The 15,782-nt window shown below is 37.7% G+C and overlaps 8 protein-coding genes across 8 annotated transcripts; 6 read left to right on the top strand and 2 right to left on the bottom strand.

Moving 5' to 3' along the window:
- Positions 1-293: 293 nt before the first annotated feature.
- SFT2 (Sft2p) lies at positions 294-935 on the top strand (the record flags this gene model as incomplete). The annotated part of the gene is made up of 1 exon (XM_041551820.1): positions 294-935. One exon carries the CDS (start codon positions 294-296, stop codon positions 933-935), a length of 642 nt encoding a protein of 213 aa, XP_041407754.1.
- Positions 936-1,054: 119 nt separating this feature from the next.
- Positions 1,055-4,282, bottom strand: ECM21 (Ecm21p; the record flags this gene model as incomplete). Its single annotated transcript, XM_041551819.1, has 1 exon — positions 1,055-4,282. One exon carries the CDS (start codon positions 4,280-4,282, stop codon positions 1,055-1,057), a length of 3,228 nt encoding a protein of 1,075 aa, XP_041407753.1.
- Positions 4,283-5,520: 1,238 nt separating this feature from the next.
- ATP1 (F1F0 ATP synthase subunit alpha) lies at positions 5,521-7,167 on the top strand (the record flags this gene model as incomplete). The annotated part of the gene is made up of 1 exon (XM_041551818.1): positions 5,521-7,167. The coding sequence occupies one exon, from the start codon at positions 5,521-5,523 to the stop codon at positions 7,165-7,167; it is 1,647 nt and encodes a 548-aa protein (XP_041407752.1).
- Positions 7,168-7,777: 610 nt separating this feature from the next.
- On the top strand, positions 7,778-9,130 carry BNA4 (kynurenine 3-monooxygenase; the record flags this gene model as incomplete). The annotated part of the gene is made up of 1 exon (XM_041551817.1): positions 7,778-9,130. One exon carries the CDS (start codon positions 7,778-7,780, stop codon positions 9,128-9,130), a length of 1,353 nt encoding a protein of 450 aa, XP_041407751.1.
- A 272-nt stretch (positions 9,131-9,402) lies between these two features.
- Positions 9,403-11,766, top strand: BRN1 (condensin subunit BRN1; the record flags this gene model as incomplete). The annotated part of the gene is made up of 1 exon (XM_041551816.1): positions 9,403-11,766. One exon carries the CDS (start codon positions 9,403-9,405, stop codon positions 11,764-11,766), a length of 2,364 nt encoding a protein of 787 aa, XP_041407750.1.
- A 291-nt stretch (positions 11,767-12,057) lies between these two features.
- Positions 12,058-12,837, top strand: MRX3 (Mrx3p; the record flags this gene model as incomplete). Its single annotated transcript, XM_041551815.1, has 1 exon — positions 12,058-12,837. One exon carries the CDS (start codon positions 12,058-12,060, stop codon positions 12,835-12,837), a length of 780 nt encoding a protein of 259 aa, XP_041407749.1.
- A 237-nt stretch (positions 12,838-13,074) lies between these two features.
- ROX3 (Rox3p) lies at positions 13,075-13,668 on the bottom strand (the record flags this gene model as incomplete). Its single annotated transcript, XM_041551814.1, has 1 exon — positions 13,075-13,668. The coding sequence occupies one exon, from the start codon at positions 13,666-13,668 to the stop codon at positions 13,075-13,077; it is 594 nt and encodes a 197-aa protein (XP_041407748.1).
- A 1,596-nt stretch (positions 13,669-15,264) lies between these two features.
- Positions 15,265-15,660, top strand: KABA2_07S07106 (60S ribosomal protein eL32; the record flags this gene model as incomplete). The annotated part of the gene is made up of 1 exon (XM_041551813.1): positions 15,265-15,660. The coding sequence occupies one exon, from the start codon at positions 15,265-15,267 to the stop codon at positions 15,658-15,660; it is 396 nt and encodes a 131-aa protein (XP_041407747.1).
- Positions 15,661-15,782: the final 122 nt, after the last annotated feature.

Here is a 15,782-nt window from a genome sequence, read left to right as displayed (position 1 = left end):
GACGTTGTTGTTCTTGTTCTTGTTGTTTGTTATGTAAAAAAATTCACAAATTATTTAATTGTTCTTTAAAGAGAAAGGCTTTCCTTTTCGGTTCACGCAAACCGGGTTTTCTAACCGGCGGGGGGTAACTTTCGAATCTTTGGCAATCAGAAACGAATCACTTGAACAATTATAAGAAGTGCAAGTTTTTGCAAGTTAAGAGAGAGGGGAGGAACTGCCTGCTGGGGTAGTTGTCTGTTGTCGTTTTAAAGCCATCCCGTCAGTTATAAATCACCATTACAAGAGGAGGAAGAATGTCTGGGGACTCGCAAATCGATCAACTTAGAAGCTCTCTAAACCGTTGGAACAACTCGAGAACCGGTGGAACCAATGCTTCCGAAACAGCCAGTGGTGGTGGATTCTTTTCCTCATGGACAGAATCCCTGAACAATACGGCCTCCGACATCTACCAACGCTTGCCGTTGACGAGGCAGGATCTAGAGCAAGAAGAGGAGCCGGCCTGGTTCAATCTATCTCGAGTGGAAAGGCTCGTGCTGTTCTTCTGCTTTATCCTTGGATCTGTCGGGTGTTTCACATTATGCATCTTCTTGTTCCCTGTGTTGGCGATCAAGCCCAGGAAGTTCGCATTGCTATGGACGATGGGTTCATTGCTGTTTGTGTTGGCCTTTGGTGTGTTGATGGGACCCGTTGCATATATCAAGCACTTGACGTCTAAGGACAGAATTGCATTCTCTGCATTCTTCTTTGGTACTTGTATAATGACGTTGTATTTTGCTACCATCAAGAAAGTTACGATTCTTACAATGATTAGTGCGATATTGGAACTGGTAGCTGTATTGTATTATGCTGTGTCATACTTCCCAATGGGTGCATCCAGTTTAAGAATGTTAAGTAGTTTTGGGTTAAGTACCGCGAGAGGTGCATTACATATATGATAAACATTAATAATTAAAAAAGGAGAAGATATAAGAACTCTATAAAAACGTATGTATTTTCTCAAAAAAAAATATATATATATATATATATATAATAATATGTCCGAAAGCGAATGACATCATTCCTTGATGATATCGTCATAGTTTGGTGGTTCTGCTGGTCCCACCACTGCATCCGTGTTGATAGTGTAGTTCTTCTTGAACAATGCGTGAGAATCCTTGGTAGAAGACGAACCTGAGATTGATCCGGCCTCTGATGCCTCTGGAGAGTTTGATCCCGATCGAGATGGTGATGTTAGTAACCTATCAATGTTACTGTACCTTTCATTTGTAGGAGCAGGATTGGTATTGGTATTGGTGTTGTTGTTGTTGTTAATGTGTTTATTGTTTTCAGACCCAACAGATGGTGGCCTTCTGATTGTTGTTCCTCTAGACAGATTGATTTGTTGTATTGAATATAAATCTGAATCATATCCTGGAATCATATCTGGAGATCCGATAGGAGAAACCATTGGTGATGCTATAGGTGATGAAATGGGTGAGCCCAATGGTGACCCCATTGGTGAACCTAGTGGAGATCCCGGTACCGATATAGCTTCTTCGAAGGAAGGAGGCGCCACATTATTTTCCACGATCCCCGAGGCATTTCCAATAGAATGATTAGTACTATTGTTTGTATTGACAGCCATATGATAAGTTGGTAATTCCATATTACCTGCATTACATAATTCAGAGACAATAATAATAGGAGTATCGATCAATACTTCATAATGTCTCAATTTAGTGCTATCCATCGGATCTGGCTTACTTATCCTTAACATGATTTCCAATTTATGTCTTGCGTGAATATTACTGAAATGCAAACTATCTAAATAAAGTCCTCTCTTTGGTTTATTCAATCTTGTATGAGTATTTATTTTTGTACCTGAAGTATTTTTAATTTTTGTCTTATGATATCTTTTATCGACAATTTGTTTCCCGTTACTATTCTGTCTCTTTGAGTTCTTGTTACTATTACCGGTGATTGGATTATGATTTGCCAAAAACCCCATGACGCTACTTGTTTTATGAGACTCTGTATTCCCTTCATTAGTATCACCATTGGAAGACGTTGATGTCGAGGTAGATTGAGACGTCTCTGGATTCAATTCGGTATTAAAGATATCAATTCCATAAGGAGCAATAATTTTTGCTTTCTGTCTATCTAAATCTTCAAATTTTGGAAAATGTAATGATGTGTCTATGCAAATTTCTTCAGTAATACCAATAGGATCCGATTTTTTATTATGATTTTTTTTACTATTATTGTTGTCATCATCTTGAGGAAAAGAAGAATAGGATAATAAATTATCATGACAACTATTTTCTATAATCTCTTCTCTTAAAGCCCTTGAACCTTTATCTTTTGTTCTAATTTCCAATAGAGGTAAATTTCTTTCCTTTCTTCTCTTTGATTGAAAATCGAGATAATAAGGATTATAAGGGTCCTTTGCTACTAAATCGATTTGATCATATTCAAATTCGTAATTCTTAGATACAAAAGTAATTCTTTCATTAATGCTAACTCTGACTCTCTTGATACTAATATTTTTTGTCAATGGAGCCAATTTCAATCTTAATTTACAATCACTACCCAAAGAGACGTATTTCTGTTGAAATGAAATTTCGTATGATAAAGAATCTGTCCAAACACGATTGATGTATATTGGTTTATTAGCAGTGGAGATAGATACCGGAGGAGGCGTTCTCACTACTCTTAAAGGATACTCTGCATATATATCCACGCCACCATTGCAAACACCATTAGTGCTGTTGTTGTTGTTAGAATGATGATCAGATGAGGAACCTCTCTGTTGATGTGGTAATTTCTGCAAACCATGTTTCATCATACTAAACAATGATTTATTGTTTGATGATGAGGAAGAACCAAAAGTGGATTTCTTTTGGTATTTCTGTTCTGCTTCCGTACCTCTTGTCGATGATGCTGAGGAATTCAAAGAAAGTTGCGATCCTGTATCGTTGGCGGTACTTGTAATACCATTTTGTAAAAACAATTTCGTACCGAATTTAATCTTATAATTAACTCTAGCAGATGGGAAATACATTGTTTCTGGAATGTGATTAGCAAACATAACGGGCAATATGAATACGTATGTACCAGGTTTCAACATATGATTTGTCTTAGACGACGGTATCGAGTCATTCAACAACTGTAAAAAAGTTTCTTTAGTCTTCTCTTTATCCAAATAGTTTCTTCCAGAGGATGCGGTATTACGAAACAGTTTCCTGTTCAAGTTATTCAAGTTATTCTCTACGATCTGATTAGCCGCCGACACCTCTTTCGGGACAAACAGCGTGCAGTTCCTCGTGTCCAGTGACCACTGCAACGCTCCCGCATTGTAAAACTCCTCGTTGAACGATTTTGTCGGTGGGACCCCATTGTTCCAGAACACCTTGACCTTGGCGGCTAGCTCGACGATGAACGACGCAAACGGCAGCGGGGTGTCGGAGGAGATGACTATCGCCGTGCTGAAGGGGACCCGACTGCTGTTCTCGGTGTCCATTGGCTGTTCTGCAGTAGCCGCCGAGGCGGCCGTGTTGCAGCTACTTCTCGGTGGCGTCGCCTGTTCTTCTGGTGGTGGTGGTGGTGGTGGCGCTGTGTGGGTATCCGCTTGCCGTTGTTCCGGGTTCATTGTCCTCAACTCGTTTGTTTCGTTGTCGTCGTCGTCGTCGTCAAACAAAAACTCTTCGCTGTCTTCCGGTCTTAATCCATTCAACCGGGCCAAGTATTCGTCGTCTGTTGGAGAACTCGTCGGCAAGAAAATCGTGTTCCCGGTGGTGGCCATCGTGACCACAAAATTATTATTAGCGGATTTCTTATTGATGATGGTCTTTTTGCTAACAAACCCACGGCTCAGCAGGTATTGGTTCACGTACCGCTTGTTGTCGAATATTATGCTGGTGGCATCCCGGTTGCGGCTGTCCATGTGGTGGCTGTTGTTTCTTCTTCTTGTCGCCGTCGTCGTCGATGCGTTGTTGCTATTAGAGCGGATTGACTGGGCAGACGGCGGTTGAATCGAATTAGTACTATGTCGTCTGTTACTACCATGGGCGGTATTTCGTTGTATTGGTGGGTTTGTTTTCTTCTTTCGTGGTGATGTATTAGTAGCAGTCGTGGTGGTGGTGGTGGTGGTACTAGTGTTGGTACTAGTGTTGGTAGTTAATAGCGATGACAATGCATTCTTAATAGACGATCGTCTTTTCTCTGGTGTGGTGCTATGCATATGTAAAGGTTTCACTAAATCTGGATTTGAAATAGCGTGTCCTGTGTTAGATCGATATACCATTGTGGTTCATACCTATCATCTACCTATGATTATTATCTATATGTTTATATATATATATATATACAAGCTGATGTACTGTTTGACTCCTGTCATTTCATTTGCATGTTACAGTTGTGTTTGTCTATATATAGGGTCCCTTTTTCGCAGCATGAAAAACCACGCTATATAAATTTTTTGCCCGGTTTCCTCTAAATTAAGCGTTCTTTCTCCCCTTTTGCTTAAATAGTAGGTGCGTATAGCACTGTTATTACATCACACACTCAGCAAACACACATTTATTAGCCCGCTGCCGGTTGTTGCCATAGTCATACACAGATAGCAATTACATGTTGAGGCATATAGAGCGCGTGCTGTGTGCTGTGCGCTGTGGGATTCCGTCCGTGTATATTCCAAATGGCCGCGCAGAGGACGAGACGTTGTTGTTTTCCCCTCGGAATAATTGTTTCTCTCAGAAGGGAAGGCGATGGCGATGCGCGGTGAGGGATATAGGAAGCGAGGCTGTGTTACCCGGGCTTCTGTCGCGGCCTGAACTGCCACGTGACCCCCAGCCAATGGCGGCAGGGCTCGCTCCACGTGACACGCGGCCAATCAGCACGCCGCATTCTCCCCCCAACGCGCGGCCGGCGTCGTTCGCTACGACTGCACACGCACACAACTTGTTCATCTTAATTATCGTGTGAATCAATTACTATTGGATGGACCTCACCGCAGAATAGCTGGATTTTTCATTTGAAGCATTCATTGGATTGGTTTAAGGCTCTCTCTCCCTAACAGCAAAGGGGAAGGGGGCAGCAGAACTCAAACTAACAGTATCTTCTGCTATGTCTGTAATTTTTATTTGAATTCGAGGGAAAGAAGGATACTTGCAATTGACAAAATCTTATATATATACACATACATACCCTTTGCTTTGATTATTATTACATTGTACTTGTAATTCTTACTCTATTTAACTTATTCTCTCTCTCTACCACACATATACAAGCAAACGTATAAATTTATTTGTTGTTGTTTTTTTAAGTTATCTACATTGAGATCAAAATTTTAGACTAGATTAAGGATTCATTATCATCATCATCTCTTCTACATTCCAACACATTATTTGAATCATCCATTGTATTAAACATATTTTTGTTAGTATAGTTATCCCTTTCCCGTTGTGCTTTAAACAAGAAAGTTATTAATAATATTTACAACTACAACTACAACTACGATTGCACATATATAAATAAACCATTATGCTATCTCGTGCCACTACTCTACGTGCAGTCTCTAGAGCTGCTCTTAGAGCTACCGCCACTAAAGCTATCGCTTTCAACACTACTAGGTTTGTTCAACCAATTAGATTCGCCTCCACCACCAAGGCCCAACCGACCGAAGTCTCTTCTATCCTGGAAGACAAGATCAAGGGCGTCTCCAACGAGGCTGCTTTGAACGAAACTGGTAGGGTTCTGGCCGTGGGTGATGGTATTGCTCGTGTCTTTGGTTTGAACAACATCCAAGCCGAAGAACTGGTCGAATTCTCCTCCGGTGTTAAAGGTATGGCTTTGAATTTGGAACCAAACCAAGTCGGTATCGTCCTGTTCGGGTCCGATAGATTGGTGAAAGAAGGTGAAATCGTCAAAAGAACCGGTAAGATCGTCGATGTTCCTGTCGGACCAGGTCTGCTAGGTAGAGTCGTCGATGCTCTAGGTAACCCTATCGATGGTAAAGGCCCAATCAAATCGGTCGGTAACTCTCGTGCCCAAGTGAAGGCTCCAGGTATCTTGCCAAGAAGATCCGTCCATGAACCGGTCCAAACTGGTTTGAAGGCTGTCGATGCCTTAGTGCCAATTGGTAGAGGTCAAAGAGAATTGATCATTGGTGATCGTCAAACTGGTAAGACCGCCGTCGCTTTGGATACTATCCTGAATCAAAAGAGATGGAACGAAGGTAAAGATGAAAAGAAGAAACTATACTGTGTTTACGTTGCCGTCGGTCAAAAGAGATCCACCGTGGCTCAATTGGTTCAAACTTTGGAACAACATGACGCTTTGAAATATTCTATCATTGTCGCAGCTACTGCTTCTGAAGCCGCCCCATTACAATACTTGGCTCCTTTCACAGCTGCCTCCATCGGTGAATGGTTCAGAGACAATGGTAAACATTCCTTGATTGTCTACGATGATTTGTCTAAACAAGCCGTCGCTTACAGACAATTGTCTCTATTGCTAAGACGTCCTCCAGGTAGAGAAGCTTACCCAGGTGATGTTTTCTACTTACATTCAAGATTATTGGAAAGAGCCGCTAAGATGTCTGAAAAGGAAGGTGGTGGTTCCATGACCGCTTTGCCTATCATTGAAACTCAAGGTGGTGATGTCTCTGCTTATATTCCAACTAACGTCATTTCCATCACTGATGGTCAAATCTTCTTGGAAGCAGAATTGTTCTACAAAGGTATTAGACCAGCTATTAACGTCGGTCTATCTGTTTCTCGTGTCGGTTCTGCCGCTCAAGTTAAGGCTCTAAAGCAAGTCGCCGGTTCTTTGAAATTATTCTTAGCTCAATACAGAGAAGTCGCTGCTTTCGCACAATTCGGTTCCGATTTGGACGCCTCCACCAAACAAACCTTGGTTAGAGGTGAGAGATTGACTCAATTGTTGAAACAAAGTCAATATTCCCCATTGTCCGCTGAAGAACAAGTTCCTTTGATTTTCGCAGGTGTTAACGGTTACTTGGATTCTATTGAATTGTCAAGAATCGCCGAATTCGAATCCAAATTCTTGGCTTACTTGAAATCGAACCACAACAATATTCTAGAAGAAATTAGAACAAAGGGTGAATTGACTAAAGAATTGATGGCTACTTTGAAATCCGCTACTGAATCCTTCGTGGCTACTTTCTAATCAAAGATCATTTAATTTTACTAATGTAATAGTAAAATTATTATATCTTTGTTAATTTTTACTACTATTATCTATTCTTATTATCCCTAAAAGAGGTCCCAAACAATGAATTATTCCTATTATTCGTTAGTTCTCATTCCCTTTATTAATCTGTCAAAGAAATATATAAAAGAAAAATAAAAAAAACATTTTAGAAAATTTCCATGCAAACTAAGAAGGAAAATACATAAAATAAACATATAAATATATATATATTTACTTCCAGTACTGTATCAAGAAAACTTCTCTACATTTATATATATATCTATTATTCACAGCCTTGTATACATCAAATATCACGTTCAAGGTTTCTGTAATCATATTGAGTCTCTTAGTATTTGGCTTATCTCGCTTTTTTTTTTTTTTTTACTCCGGTTACTGGAATTTAAAGTGTCACACCATTATGCATGTTTAGGAAATTGAATCCTAATGTATTTTCCAAGTAATATGTATATATATATATATGTATGTATTACTGAAACTTGGATATTAGAAAGTTGGATAACTAAACTTTTCATAAATTGCATCCTATTTTCTACATAGAGAGAGACTGGAATAAATACAAGTAAGCATGGAATTGAGTCAAAAATATGACGGGAAAGTGGCAGTGGTAGGCGCAGGTTTGGTAGGGTGTCTTGCCTCCCTAGCGTTGGCCCAACGTGGGTATGACGTGACAGTGGTGGAGTACCGTCAGGATCCAAGATTGGAGGACACTACTGACAGAAACTTGAGATCCATTAATTTAGCCATCTCAGCAAGAGGAATCGATGCGTTGAGGTTCGTGGGCAATGAATTATGTGAAAAGGTTTTGCATGATATGATGCCAATGAAAGGTAGGATGATTCACGATATTGATGGGAGACAAAAGGAACTATTGTACGGGATTGCAAATGAACATATCAATTCTATTTCAAGAGCTGGTTTGAATTGCGATTTATTGGATGAATTGGATGCCGTGTCAAATATCGATATATGTTTTGAACATAAATTGACCAGGATTGAATGGGGTGACTCAAAACAAGTATGTCATTTCGTTCAGAATAAAGAACCGATGACTTTTGATTTCGTCGTAGGTGCCGATGGCTGTTTTTCTACAGCAAGGTCTCAAATGCAACGTAATTTGAGAATGAATTATAAACAAGAATATATCGACTGTTGCTACATCGAATTGTATTTGCCACCACGGAAAGATGGAGGATTCGTCATGGCCAAGGATGATTTACATATTTGGCCCCGTGGTAAATTCATGTTGATCGCTCTTCCAAATGCTGATGGTTCATTTACTGTGACTTTTTTTGCTCCATGGTCCCAAGTAGATTCATTAGTGAAATCAAAACAAGAAACAAAAAATTTCTTGCAAACCAATTTCCCTGATGCAATGGACCTGATGGGATTAGATTCCACAGCAGATGAGTTTATCAATAACCCAAAGGGGCCATTGATGTGTGTAGAATGTTTGCCTTACAACTTGTCAAATGGTTCGGCGATCCTAATTGGTGACGCCGCACATTCTATGGTTCCATTCTACGGACAAGGGATGAACTGTGGGTTTGAAGACGTGAAGGTTCTTATGCAATTGTTGGATAAGTATCGTGGTGATCGATCAGTCGCATTCAATGCTTACACTGCCACGAGACACGAGGATCTCGTGGCTATCAACAAGCTAGCCAGAGAAAATTACAAAGTAATGTCTGAGAGTGTGACATCTGTTTGGTTCAACGTTTACAAACGCATCGATGAGACATTCTCTAGAGTACTAAATGATTCTTGGTTAACATTGTACACTATGATCTCCTTCAGAGCTGACATTTCATACTCAGACGCCATCAGACGTGATAATAGACAACGCAGAATCATTAAATGGATATCTATATCTAGTCTTATGGCTGCTACTGTTATAGCCTGTCGTCGTTTATCCCAGTAGCGTTGCAATATATACAACTTTTCTGTATTAGTTGTGTCAAATGTCAGTAGAAAAATGGTATATATTTCATATATAACTGCAATATGTTTTTTTTTTGATTTTCCATAGGGCGATGATGTATTTTGATCTATTTGCAAAATGTAAACAAACAACATTTAAGAAGTTGGATCATATTTTAAACAACAGAACGTTAACGTTCATATATAGATAGATATCAACAGAGGTCGACGCATAGAATTAAACGCCAGGTGTATAATAGTAAAAGTAGGGCAATGACGACACAACTGCGATTGGACAACGATGACGAAGAGGGTCTTTTTACAAACAAGACCACAATGATGGCAAACTTCGAGGAGTGGATCAAGATGGCCACTGATAACAAGATTAACTCGAGCAACAGTTGGAATTTTGCACTGATCGACTACTTCTACGATTTGAATGTGTTGAAGGATTCAGAGAACAATATTAATTTCCAGAAAGCTTCTGCTACTTTGGATGGGTGTGTAAAGATTTATTCATCAAGGGTTGATTCAGTTTCCAATGAGACGGGGAAACTACTTAGTGGGTTAACTCAAAGGAAAGAAACTACAATGAGAAATGGTGGTAATAAAAAAAATGGTGATCAAGAAGATGGAGAAAATGAGGAGGAAGGTGACGAAAGTAGTAATGTTGCTGATGGTGATAATGTACAGATCGATCCATTAACAGGACTCCCGATATCTGTAATTACAGATATGACAAAGAGAAGGGTTCATAATAGGGTTCTGGAGACAACATTAGTGGATTTTGATACAATTAAATTGAAAACTTTGGATCAAGAGTTGAATATTGATCCGTTGTTTAAAAAAGCTCTCGTAGATTTCGATGAAGGAGGTGCTAAAAGTTTATTATTGAATACGCTGGATTTAGATGATTCTTTGCGTGTTGTGTTTGATGCCTCAATAAAGGAAGACAAGCAAAATGATAGTAGCCGACCATTGCCATTGGCTGACCAACAAAAGGAGAGTGAAGATGGCGACGAGGATGAAGCAATTGATGAGTCAGGATCTATGATGAATAATAATGAAATCAACAAAAGTAAATCGCAGTATCTTATTGGAGATGACACCAAGGATACAACTTTTATAGTCGAAGATGAGGTGTTGGCTTTGGGTATAGATTTTATTAAATTTGATCAATTGGCCTCAAGTGAGATATCATCTTCGATACAACAACTTAGAAATGTTGTTGAAGATATTAGTAAAGCAAAATCCTTCGTAAAGAATGTTAACAATAAACTAGATAATTTCCTTACTGAAGAGGAGATCAAGGACACTGTTCCAGATGCTTTTGATGGGATGGATGACAATATGGACTATTATGATGATGGAAACAATGAAGCAATGGACAGTCATGGGAATTTAACAGCACGTAGGCTTGATATGTCGAATATTGACATGGATGTTGATGATGATAACACTGATGATTTGGAAGATAATGTAACCATTCAACCTATTATGGAAAAGGATTTGATGGCTTATTTTGATGATAACTTGAATAAGAATTGGCGAGGAAGAGAACATTGGAAAGTTCGTAGTTTTAAGAATAAATTGTTGCCTGAAGTAGCATTAAATGATGAAAAGAATAATATAGCAACGAATACTCATGCTACTGATAGTGAAAATAATAATGGTAATAATGTGGAGACTGTCACTGAGGGTGCTACTACATCTCAGAAGAAGAAGAAGAAAACTGTTACTATTGATTTCTTTAATTTAGATGATGATTTGGAGGATAATGTTTTTACTCAGCCCAAAAAGAAATCTTGGATAGAAATGACTCAAAAGTTAAGAATGAATGATACGCATTATCTGTTACCTGATGATTTCCATTTTTCAACTGAAAAGATTACAAAACTGTTTATTAAGCAGAGACAAACAATGAGTTTGTTCAGTTATACGAAAAAGACTGCAAGGACAGATTCATCGTATATGCATCGTGATGCATTTACTGGTGGTGTTGGAACGGAAGAAAACGATAATAGTGAGGGTCATGGACCTGAAATTGCAGATGAAGAATTCTGGGCGGAAACATACAAGAGAAAGGAAGCCGAAGAAGCGGCTCGTGTAAACGGTAGTAATGGGGAATCCATAGATGTGATTGGCGCACATCTTGAAAACCCATTTGATGATGGTGATGATAATGGTATTGATTTTAACCAAGCATTCGATGATGCAGAATACAATGATGACGAACATGGAGACAACCAGCCAATACGCGAAGACTTCATTAAGAAAAATGAGGATGAACTAAATGGTATACCCCAGAAAGTTAACTATTCTCGTGTTTCTAAGAAAGTTGATGTAAGAAGACTAAAGATCAATATTTGGAAATCTGTATTATTGCTAGTGAACGAAAAGGATACAGCTGAAGATATCGAACAATCATATGAAATAATAACTTTGTCTTTTAAGGATATTGCAAATCAGTTGGTGAAATTCTATCCAAAGGAACTTCTAAAGGATATATCTACCAGTTTCTGTTTCATTTGTCTATTACATTTGTCGAATGAACATGGTTTAACTATTCAAAATACAGAAAATTTCGAGGATTTGAAAGTAGAATATAATAAGTCAACGATACAGTTGAGTCAATAAAAGGTCTCTCCTGAACTAAATATCTGCATAAATCAGTATATATGTATGTATGATTAGTTGTAACTTTCTTATACGTACCCGCTTTTTATTTACTAACTCCGGTGTACATTAAATTGAACCTTTTAGCTTTGTTTGATTTTTTGGGTTTGGCGAAGATGACTAGTCTCAAGTATAAATAGAAGGAAAATATTAAAAAAAGATGCATGACCAAAACGTATGTCAGGTTGGAGGTTTTTCAAACTGGGATACATATAGTAAGAACTAAATATATATTGTGTATGTGTGTCAACAATGTCTAGATTCAGCGTATTGAAGGGGATCAACCGTGTAATAATACTTCCAACAGCCGGATTTACACTTGGTGTAGCCACTTTCATTAAAGGGTGGCCCGATGAGTCTGAAGCATTAACTCTTGAAGATCAAGTACAAGAAAGTTCGAAAGTATATAGCAAATCGAAACAACCCCTATATTTGCAGAGATTGGATATTTTACATAAAATATCAAACCAACCGCTATACAAAGAATTGATGATGGATCCTGATGTGAAACATACATTCCAAAGTGAGGGGATCCCTCAAGGTCATAGGTTTTATCATGTTGGACAAGGTCAATTATTTGGTCCAGGAAAATTGGAAATTGATCCCTTAGTGTTTATGAATGAGAAAAAGGGAGAGATCGTGGTGTTTTATCATTTAGGTAAGGATCTCGGCAATGAAAGAGGTCAAATTCATAAAGGTGTATTATCATTGTTATTAGATGAAGGTTTATGTTTCTGTGGGTTTCCTAGACTTCCAAATAAGAGGGGTGTTACTGCTAAGTTAAGTATTGAATTTGCTAAGGAGATTCCTCAAGATAGTACTATTGTATTAAGGGCGCATGTAAGTGAATCCAAAGGTCGTAAATGTATCATTGATGGGAGTTTGGAGTCTTTGCCACAACGTAATATTATAAACAAGATATTAAGGCAAGGCGGATCTAGTGATGGTACCATTTATGTTAAATCCAAATGTATATTAGTTGAGCCTAAATGGTTTAAATATTTTTCATGGGTAAATCTATTTGACGCATAAATAGTTGAGAAAAAAATATTTGATATATTCTTAAGAATGTGTATTAAAATTAAATAAAATGAATAATGAAATTAGATACAAAATAAGATAAAAAAAATGCTGCATCGTAATATGAAAGTTGAACGTTAAAAGATAGATGATTGAGGGTAAGATATTATTAATATTATGCAAAAAGGAGAGAAAGTTCTTTGGAGGATAAGAGAAGTGATGGAAATTTTGTTGTTGTTGTTTTTCTTTTCATTCTAATCTTCTTCTCTTTAGATCATCAGGAACATCACTATTTGGAGTAGCAATGGAACTTCCACTTGATTTGTTTTTTCTCTTCTTTGATATCTTTCCGGTTCCATCCAAATCGAATGCCAAATCATCTACTTGGAAACCTTGTTGATCTTGAAATTCTGACGGGTAAGATCTACCGAATTGAGAAAGTACATCTTGACATAGATTCCAGTCCATATTAGGGGCATTAAACAAAGAGGCATCTCTATTCATCATCGCATTATGATAATCTTGATCAGACATTTCAGGTGTCCGCGTTACTTGTGCTAACATATCCTGATTATTTTGAAATAAGATATTTGCAATTTCTCCACCTTTCCCATTTTCTCTGCTTGGTATCGTTGAAAATTTTGCAGATAGATCTCCAATTTGATTCTTATAAGATTTCCGCAGTTTAACTGCTTTAGAACCATCTTTATTGGTTCTTGCAACTTGATTAGCTAAATCACTTAAACCATATACCGAGATCAAGTCATCCAAAGGAGTAGGTTGTTGTGGAGTATAGTTTACTTCTGGATCAACGTAATAGTAATATGAAGGTGTAGTTTCCATGATGGTATTGTGTATGTAGGGTGAGAATTGAATCAGCAACGAAAAAGTAAATATAGTAGAAAAGAAAAGACTAGCTTTTGTTTTTTAACTTTGCGTTAGGTTAATGTGTGTGTTTAAATATTTCACGATCGACAAATAGTTTGATTGTCTTTTTTTTTTTAAATTATTACCATTAATTAAATAGTAGATCTTTAAATTTATTAGAATACTATTATAAATAAACGAAAGAAAAGGAAAGAAAAAGGAAAGAACTCAATGTCCAGTTGTTTCTACTCAATATATGTTTATTATAAGCAAAGGTGTCAGTTTCTTCAATATATTATTCAACTTATTTAAAATATAAGATAATTAATACGTATGCACCAAAAGGCGACAACGGACATTACTACGTGAGGAGAACAAGTTTCTTCATGTGGTCTAATTCCCCTTTCTCCTCTTCCTTTGTCTTGGTGAGTTATTCTGTCTCCCTGTTGAATACCTTCTCTCCTTCTGATGAGGCAAAAGAAAACTGAAAAATAAATACTGCCGAACGAAATGTCCCAGGCGTGTGCACCTCACCCCACTCCCCACGATACCCTACTAAATTCTAAATTCGGTGAGCGTGGGAGGGGGACAGGATTTCTTTTTCGTTCATTTACGCATCGTGAAATGTGATTTACCCTCAGGGCGCCCCGAGCGTTGCTTTTTCCGCTCTGGCAGGGCCACTGCCTCCTTTTTAAGGTTTCTGCGCATTTCTTTTTTGATGCTCGCTGCAATCTCCGGAGAAAAAGCAATTTTTCGGTGCCGCGCCGTCCGTTGCTTTTTCGAGCTCTTTTTCTGCGATGTGACGGTTTCTTGGATTTTACCACCCGTGCATCCTCCAATACTTCTTTCCACATCCGGACACCCACTCGAAAAGGAAATTGATATTTTGTTTTTTTATTGCTCGCTTCAAGTGAAAAATTTGGTGGAACTGAAATATGGTTTTTTTCAATATTGCTTACTATGCGATTACGAGAGAAAGGAAGACAGAGACAGTGAGATTACAGTTTCATGCGGTAGAATTAACAAAATCAATGAATAAACATAGTATAGTGCAATATGATTACTACATAACAAGTGATAGACGGTTTTAAAAACTAGTCACCTTTCAATTAATAATAAATTTTAGTTCAGTGTACAAGAACAGTGATAATTAAGGTATGTTAGAAAGTGTATATATGGGAGACAAGTAGTAGTGATGAATATTGGTGATTAAGATGGAAAAACGAAATAATATTTGCATGCACACACTTATGGAAAAGTGTAATGATATTTTGAGTGTCGAACAAACGTAACAAAAAGGATTGATTATTAGATTTGGAATTTGGAATTATAGAGACACATATTTGTATGAAGTTTTAGGAATTATTTAAAGAAAACTACATTATTGAAATATTGTTTTATTTATCATTACATTGCAGTACCCATTTCATTTTGTTATAAAACTTAAACTCCCCATTAAGATAAAAAAAATTCGCTCTTTTTTTACTAACATTTAATAAATTATTGTTTATTGGAATTTATTTTTAGCAAATCAATTCAATACTCTTCTTTATTTATTTTTCATTACAGAAAATGGCCTCCTCTTTACCACATCCAAAGATCGTTAAGAAGCACTCCAAGAAGTTTAAGAGACACCACTCTGACCGTTACCACAGAGTTGCTGAAAACTGGAGAAAGCAAAAGGGTATCGACTCCGTTGTCAGAAGAAGATTCAGAGGTAACATTGATGAACCAACCATCGGTTACGGTTCCAACAAGAAGACCAAGTTCTTGAGTCCATCTGGCCACAAGGTCTTCCTAGTCGCTAACATCAAGGATCTAGAAACTTTGATGATGCACACTAAGACCTACGCTGCCGAAATTGCTCACAACGTTTCTTCTAAGAACAGAGTTGGTATTCTAGCTAGAGCTAAGGCTCTAGGTGTTAAGGTCACCAACCCTAAGGGCCGTTTGGCTCTAGAAGCTTAAATATAATGAATAATTATTATTATTATTCATACAATTTTATTTTTATATTTAAAAAAACGCTTCAATTCCATTCATAAACCCTACATATTAAATGCCTAAAAAAAATAGATAAGGCATATATA

The sequence above is a fragment of the Maudiozyma barnettii genome (assembly GCF_903064755.1).
Source record: "Maudiozyma barnettii strain CLIB 1767 genome assembly, contig: KABA2_07, whole genome shotgun sequence".
Lineage (NCBI taxonomy): Eukaryota > Fungi > Ascomycota > Saccharomycetes > Saccharomycetales > Saccharomycetaceae > Maudiozyma > Maudiozyma barnettii.
Note: the sequence above shows the minus strand (reverse complement) of the source record. Positions and strands in the feature narration are given on the sequence as shown.